Source organism: Balaenoptera ricei, chromosome 11 (assembly GCF_028023285.1).
Source record: "Balaenoptera ricei isolate mBalRic1 chromosome 11, mBalRic1.hap2, whole genome shotgun sequence".
Taxonomy (NCBI): domain Eukaryota; kingdom Metazoa; phylum Chordata; class Mammalia; order Artiodactyla; family Balaenopteridae; genus Balaenoptera; species Balaenoptera ricei.
In genome coordinates, this window is record NC_082649.1 from 35,272,975 (window position 1) to 35,281,567 (window position 8,593).

At 44.6% G+C, this 8,593-nt stretch overlaps 1 protein-coding gene across 1 annotated transcript; it reads right to left on the bottom strand.

The window, feature by feature from the left end:
- Positions 1-2,411: 2,411 nt before the first annotated feature.
- On the bottom strand, positions 2,412-3,083 carry LOC132373995 (thioredoxin-like). Its single transcript, XM_059937467.1, has 2 exons — positions 2,844-3,083; positions 2,412-2,489 (listed from the first exon to the last, which is right to left on the bottom strand). Exons 1-2 carry the CDS (start codon positions 3,081-3,083, stop codon positions 2,412-2,414), a joined length of 318 nt encoding a protein of 105 aa, XP_059793450.1.
- Positions 3,084-8,593: the final 5,510 nt, after the last annotated feature.

Here is an 8,593-nt window from a genome sequence, read left to right on the forward strand (position 1 = left end):
GTCTGAGGTCTTCGGGATGGGAGGTTGGCTATGGGAAGGACTTTCCAATGGAGGATGGGCTTAAGTTTTCAAGAATAATACTACCTAAATCTGTAGGAAGAGATCCCCCAAAACTTGGTCTTTGACATGTAGATGCAAAGATGAGACAATGAACTGATACTGTTTTTCATAGGCTTTTAATTACTCTGGAGCTCCTGGGTGAGTATTGTTACCTTTACCCTTTGGGTCCAGCAGGTGGATGAAAGAGGCTCACATGTTGGCGTGTTTAAATGTTCTTTGATAAAGGTCTATTTCTGGGTCCCCCACCACCACCACCACGAAGCCAACAATTTCCTGTTTGGGTGCCTCGGTGAGTGGTCTCCAGCTCCTAGATGAGTGAATTGGGAAAGGCATTCTCCCCAGGCAACACAAGTCAGTTTGGGGAGCATTTGAGCCAAGTTCAGAGACTATCATTGCATGAAGTATGTATCAGGCATCATTGTAGACTGTCCATCCGCATACTGCACTGGAACAAGGAGAATAGAAAACACAAATGGGCCAGGCGAGGGTCAGTCTGAGGATTCATCACTGAGCTGCGTTTTGACAGCCAGAGCAGATTAAGTGCAGCAAGTGGCCTATAACCAAGGAGTTACATTCATCAAGACCCAGGATTTTGGAGACTAACATGGAAAGAGCAAGTAGAGCCCTGATCTTGCGGAAAGACTCAAGAACATACAAAGTTCAGGAGCTAGAGACTGCCTTGAGACTGAAACCACTAGGTTGCCTGGCACGGCCCAAAAGATGCTGTCCCTTGATGCTTTGTATCAGTCAGGGTCCAGCCAGGAAAAGAGCCGGATGATCATACCAATTCACAAGGTTATAATGAGAGAATTGTATCTAGTGCATCAAGGTAAATGTGTTAGAAGGGCTGAAAGGTCAAATGGGAAGTTGAGGCACTCCAGAGGTCACCAGCAGAGGGAGCTTCTCCCACCTCTGGCTGGAGGGGCAGAGGGTAGAGGCTGTGGTATCAGAGCCCAAGAGGTATGACTACTCAGCAAGAGCTGAAACCACAGACGGGGCAGGCCAGCAGATGCCACCCACAGCAGGCGTAGAGGTGGAGAAGTGTGCTAGCTGCTTTCTCTCCCACCTGCCCCAGTGCCTCCCATTGGCCAAACCTAGCCTAGAAGCCAGTTTTTGCCAGGGAACCAGGCCAAATGTAGCCCACCCTTAAGGATCAATTCCTGCTGTGCTTCTCTGCCTTGCTCTGTACAAGAATGGATCTGTACCCTAATCTAGAGAACAAACTTCCCATTAGGATGGACACAGGCCTTGCAAAGTCCTGCCTTCACCTGAGGATTCTATTTCCTCCCAGACTCTTAACATCCTCTACTCCGTATGGATTTTATCATTCATGAAGGAGGCACTAATTAAACTGGACTTCAAATGCCTCCTAACTGGCAGGAATCTGGGGAAAAAATGCATTTTTCCATGTTAATAGCTTCATACAAGTGTCAGAGCTGTGTTGATACATTTCTGTGAAGAAACCACATCTGGCACAGCAGCTGTGATTAGGGATACCACTTAAGTTTAGGATGATCCATTGTCATCAATCACATCGCTCTGCTTTTTATAAGGATCAGAAACGTGAATGGATGGGGGTGATAAGAGAGCCCTGTCCCTGCATCCCTGAGGTGTTTGGTACTGTAATCCCTCCAGAGAAGTTGTATTGCTCTTGATACATAGTTGGAGGTTGGGATGGATTAGGATGGTGACACAGTTTCAGGGATTCTGCTTGGTTTTCCCTACCTTTTAATATCTTATTCCACCAGTCAGTGGGCCAATTGTGAGTTAACAGGCTAAATCTCTTCACTGAGGACTGGGAAACATAGCATGGATCCAGTGAACCATTGGCCCCACTGTGGCATGAACTTGAACCAGGACTCCATTTATCACCTGGTCTCCATATACCCTATGCTAACATGAGGCCCATGGTGGCGTCTTAGGTTCCTTGGTATAGATGTCACTTCAGACTGTAGTAGACCTCAAAAGTCTGGGCATCCTTTACCTAGTATAGTTATTCTAAAATGGTTCTTTTTATGAGGAAAAACTGGGGAAATACTTCTGGTGATTTACTGTAGGTCTTTCCTCAAGGAAACCCATTCTCCTCCAATAAGAAAACTGGCTCAGACCTAGAAACTTCAGAGAGATTGTGATTATTTTTTTCATTGCAATAGCTGACATCAGACTTGTTTTATACAAGTGCAGAAATATTCTTTTTTTTTTTTTTTAAAGGGTACGGGTACAGTTAATATTGTCACTTATCAGATGGCAGTTAGGTATATAGTCTTCACGCTTGATCTTTCCTTTTTGTAAATAAAAAAATTTACAAGTTTTAAACAGCCAAAGGCTGGTCATGTCTTCAGAAAACATGATTAGATTAATTCATTAATGGTGGCTTCGAGTTTTTCCTTATTAGCTCCAGAAAATTCACCCACCTTCTGTCCCTTTTTTTCTTTTTTTTAAACTTTGGGTTTTTTTTTATTTATTTATTTATTTATTTATTTATTTATTTATTTATTTATTTATTTATGGCTGTGTTGGGTCTTTGTTTCTGTGCGAGGGCTTTCTCTAGTTGTGGCAAGCGGGGACCACTCTTCATCGCGGTGCGCAGGCCTCTCACTATCGCAGCCTCTCTTGTTGCGGAGCACAGGCTCCAGATGCGCAGGCTCAGTAATTGTGGCTCACAGGCCTAGTTGCTCCGCGGCATGTGGGATCCTCCCAGACCAAGGCTCGAACCTGTGTCCCCTGCATTAGCAGGCAGATTCTCAACCACTGCGCCACCAGGGAAGCCCCTGTCCCTTTTTAAAAAACTGGAAGATTGGCATGCATTTGCCTTCACACTCTGAAGCAACATCCTGACAGTCATCCACATGTACTTGGAGGAATGCTACTTTGGAATACTTTTCAGAGAGAGAAAGAAAGAAAGGCTTGATCATTTTGCAAGGCCCACACCACGTGGCTGAGAAGTCGACTACTACGAGTCTCTCTCCTGCCCTGTTCAAGGCTTCCTGAAAAGCATACTTGCTGTCAATCTGCTTCACCATTTTGGCTGCTGGGGTCTGACGAGCGACCTTACACTGGAAGAGACGGAAGTGGATCCAAGGTGCCAGATGAAGCTTCCAGAAATATTCTTATTAGTTGCCCATCTATCTCACCCTAAAACACCAGCTGTATTGATCTGCAGAAAACTGACATTGATTAAGATACATCGCTTGTTATAGTATTACCATTAGACACAAGGTCAGATAAAATGCTACCACCTGACCTCTGTATAGAATCTTACTTTCCCCATTGATGCAAGGAGCCTAATTCCACAGTAGGATCTCCTGCTGTTACACCTTAACTGTAAAGGACAGCTTATCAAGGATGTTGTTGCCACGCTAATGCATTCTTTATTGCCTTTGTCTTTGAGAAGGGCCCAGAAGACACAGCCTTCTTAGTGGATTTTTTGATCTTAGGGGATAATCCATTGTAACATCCTCCCTGTACCTTCTGACCCCTTTCTCAGCACTCTGCCAAAGCAGTTCAAGCATCTCCATCTCATTTATAGGTCATCATCATCACCAAGCTTCAAAACAGCCATCTCAGTAGTCTCTGATTAGGACACTTCTAGATGTCCCTGCCAGGATAGTAGGTCCTGGGTCCTGGGGGAATGCTCTCGTGTCACACTCTCCCTTATGCAGCCTTACATTCTTAACCCCACTGCCCAACATCCTCCAGACAAAACTTTCCTGCCATTTCTCACAAGTGCTACAGTATGTACTTAACAGACCTTGCAACACTTTCAGTGAAGAAGCTTCTTCCTCTCAGGGCAGAGACAATTCCTGGCTGGGGAGGGGGGCAGTGACCCAAGTTATTTTTGAGATAGTAAGGGGAAGAGGTGGATTTTTAGGAGGGCATGCAACATCTTTCAAGGTATATGCCTCAGGTGTGAGTTTTTCATGATCTCTAGGCAACGGGAAGCTGTTTCTTTCTAGCCTAGGGTAGGGGGACCACTTCTCCAAGCCTGCAGAGTTGAGGGGACATCTGAAAGTTCAAGATTCTCAGGGGCGTCCACCCAGATATACCCATCTTGAGTCTGGGGGTCCCATTCTTCACCTGTCAAGGCTCTGAATCTAGCAAAGGAGACCTGTCAAGTTCTCATTCAGGATCCTTCGTATCTCTGCCACCTTTACAGTCAAATACTCAGAGTGAATTTTCAATGCAATCTGTCATCCAGCTGCAGGAGATGAAGATCTCTTTAAATCAAGTCACTGAAATGTCCTGCCTTTCACAGCATGTCCTGATTTGCTAGGAGGCTTATCTGAGCCTATCATTCTTCAAGGTTTCTAAATCGGTCTTTTAAAGTCAGGCTCTCCTAAAATCATGGGTTTCCATTACCCAGTACCGTTCAGGTACCAGAACCACTCCATCACCCAGTGCTTCCCTTTCCACCTGTACTTCAACCCAGGAAAGGTGAGCCTTAAATGGTGATGCTAGAGAGTCTTGCTTCTGCTGAGAAAGAGAAAGGGATGTCTTCCAAAATCTATAAAGAACGGGCATCTGGGGCATTTAGCAGTAACTCCTGCTTCCCATTGGAGATATGCCCTGAAGGTATTAACACCCCTTCATTCCGAGTTTCCGTCAAGCCTGGGCTTCCACGTGAACAGGGCTGACTTCTGTGGCTTCAGAGAAGACCCTGAGGCAGAAAGCACAAAGATATGTAGGTCACTTGAGCTGGACACTGTCAGCATGAGTTCAGGCTCATCTAGAACTATCCAAAGTATCTGCAGCTGAAATTAGAAGCAAGCCAGGAAGATGTGACTCAGAACAAAAGTTCCTGTTCATCAGGAAAAGGTAACAATGCCACTGACTTCTCAAAACTGTCAGACCCTCCTCTGAGACTTGACGTAATCTGTGTCTGTCAGCTCCTTCAGGGAGAGAGGTGAAGACCTGACCGTCATGTCCCCTCTGCCGTGAGCCAGAGGCTGAATCCATGCAGTATTGCCTTTCCCATGCATCCCATTTGCACACGCATGGGCACTGAGCAGGGCGCGGGCATCCTGTGCCTCCATCTGAAGAGGGAAACCCAGGGGCAAGAGTTATGTCAGTACAAACACCATGGCATTTATGTCATTGTGAAATCAGCTGCTGGAACAAGGGGCAGGTGAGACTGAAGGGATGTGAGGTACATAACAGATGTCTGATACATGCTGTGTGCATGATATACCAAGCAGGCAAAGATAAGAATGGTGAACATGAAACAAAAAATAAAAACACTTCACAGACATGACCTAAGGGAAACATAGATCGCTGAGCTCAGTCACTTAGACTATATTCCAAGTGTACATGAAATGCTCGTAAAATGACCAGATAGTAGACCAAAAAGCAAATTTCAATGAACCTCAAGACACCATCCTGTCTTGGTCTGGTTTTCCCAGAAATTGGAGCCCGAGAGAACTCGGGTACAGGTGACTTACTTGGGAGGTGATCCCTGGGAGCAGGAGTGAGGAGTGTGATAAGAAAAGCAGTCAAGGGAGGGACTTGCCTGGTGGCGCAGTGGCTAAGAATCCGCCTGCCAATGCAGGGGACACGGGTTCGATCCCTGGTCTGGGAAAATCCCACATGCCACAGAGTGACTAGCCTGTGTGCCACAACTACTGAGCCTGTGCTCTAGAGCCCATGAGCCACAACTCCTGAGCCCATGTGCCACAACTACTGAAGCCTGCGTGCCTAGAGCCCATGCTCCGCAATAAGAGAAGTCAACACAGTGAGAAGCCCACGCACTGTAACAAAGAGTAGCCCCCGCTTGCCGCAACTAGAGGAAGCCTGCTCGCAGCAACGAAGACCCAACGCAGCCAAAATAAATAAATAACTTTAAAAAAGAAAAAGAAAAAGAAAAAGAAAAAAAGGAAAAGCAGTCAAGGTAGCATTATTGAGCTGGTTACTGCCACAGGCAGCTGGGCTTGACCCTCCAGAGAGCCCTGGAGAACGTGCTGCAGGTGTGTGTCTGCAAGATGGGAGGCCAGAGCACATGCCCCTTACTTCTCATCCCGTGTTAATGGAGAATTGCCTCCAGAAGTATCAACCACTCCCCCCCGCCACTTCTGAGCTGCCCTGCCTGCAGGTTGAATGAGCTCCTGCGTTTCAGAGAAAGCCCCGAGGAAGAAAACGGTTGGTGAGCCTTTGAGATAGGACACTGTGCTTCACAGCCACACTGAAATCAGGTGTGCCAAGGGCGTGGAGCTGGGCCACCAGAACTCTGCTGCATGTAGATCACCTTCTCTGACCGAAATACAAGTTTGTTATCTTTGACTTCAGCTTAATTACCCACATGTTTAAATTTAGGAAATACTGAAATTCTTGGTCTCAGAACAAATAAGTTACTAGAAATGAATGATGATCGATACCATAAATCAAAACTTATGGAATATGGAGAGTAAAATTTAAAGAGAAACTTAAACCATTTTTAACATTTTATACTGATGAACAAACATCAAACTTACTGTTTTTTTCCACCTTTTGGATTCTATATATATGTTACATTATATCATATATATGATAGCAGAACCTAATGAAATGAAATGTGATGCAGTAGGGACAAGACCAGACATCGACTACCTGGAGAGGCCAAGGAGGTAGACGGACCTTGTAAGACTGGTGTGGTGGGCTCAGGTGCCCACCCATAGCCCTCAGATCTTAACATACCAGTGGGCACAGGCTGGCATATAACTGCCAGTGTTGCATCTCTGAGGGCTCTGCCCAAAGCCACAGAAGGCCCCTCTGTCTTTGCACAGGACAGGCCCCAAGTGCTAGGGAATTAACACATCTTTGGAGCAGGCCTTAACCAATTACTGATTGGAATTAGGTTGTAAATGCCCCATACTCTTGCCCTTCAGGTGGGATACCTTTAGTTTCTCCATGAGACTAGGCTCCAGTCATTGAGTCTTAATAACGCAAGCCATATTGGATGCCTTCTCTTGTCTCACTTCTCCACTCTCTAACTACTGGTGTTTCCCAAATCTACTTGCCCTCAACCTGTGTTAGGATCTGCTTCTGGGAAAACTCAAACTAAAATAACTGGTCAAAAAGATGTCACAAGTAAACAATATTTGGACTTATGAAATGGAACGTAATTACAGACAAATAAGAATGCTATGAGCCACTTTAGGGCTCAAAGCAAATTTCAATGAACCTCAAGATACCATCCTGTCTTAGTCTGGTTTCCCCAGATATTGAAGCCTGAGAGAACTCAGGTACAGGTGACTTACTTGGGAGGTGATTCCTGGGAACAGGAGTGAGGAGTGTGACAAGAAAAGCAGTCAAGGGAGGGACTTGCTTGGTGGTGCAGTGGCTAAGAATCCGCCTGCCGGGACTTCCCTGGTGGTCCAGTGGTTAAAACTCCATGCTCCCAGTTCAGGGGGCCTGGGTTCGATCCCTGGTCAGGGAACTAGATCCTGCATGCTGCACCTGAGGCCCGGCACAGCCAAATAAATAAATAAATATTAAAAAAAAAAAAAAAAAGAATCCGCCTACCAATGCAGGAGACACGGGTTCGATCCCTGGTCCAGGAAAATCCCACATGCCATGGAGCAACCAGCCAATCTTAAATTTGGATGACATGAACACACTCCTAGAAAAACAGAACTTAACCATAATGAAATCAAGAAATGACTCATAGCTCTATTCCAGTGAAAAATAAAATCAGGCCCAGAGTATTTCATAACCAAGCACTCTCAGTTCATTCCAATCTTACAAAGTCTACCAGAGAAAGAAAAAGGGACATTTTTCTCAGCTCATTTCAAAGCCCAAATAACCTTGGTTATGAAACTAAATCAGGACAGCACAAGAAACTTGTGAAGCTGGTATTCATAATCTTAAGACTAGCTAATCTGACCTAGCAATATGTACAGATATAAAAACACTAACATATTCTTTTACAGGAATGTAAGTTTGGTTAAGTTGACAGTCAAGGTCCAATCAGGAGAAATTCCTTTGCTTGAAATATCCAGAGTGGTTTCTAATACAACTGATTTTTGCAGGGGTGATAGAAGACCAGAGAAGCTAAATAGGGAAGATGAAACAATGCCCATTAACAAGGGTATGTATCTTAGGAACCTGTTTATATGGAGTTCTAGAACAGTCAACTAATCTATGAGAGAACTCGGATCAATTGTTTCCTGGGGTAAGAGGAAACTCTCTCAGGGATAGAAATATTCTATATCTTGCCTGGGAAAGTGGTTAGGTAGATATAAAACTCGGTACACTTAGAAGGTATGTACAATGTATATATTTTATCTCAATGAAGACTTAAATAACATATCTTTAGTTGGAGAATGAAATAAAAACAAAAAACCAGTCATAATGTACCCACCAATTCACTTCATTGCAACTGCAATAGCTCATCACAGGCAGCCTCTTGAATTGCTCATCAATTCATTTCTTATCTTTGGACAATATAATATGAATCCATGCATTTGTGGTAGTTTTGCAAGCTTTTATCTAAACAAACTAGTATAATCCTTCTGTAATTTACTTACTCTCTGTGAGACATGTATGTTGTTGTAGTTTACTC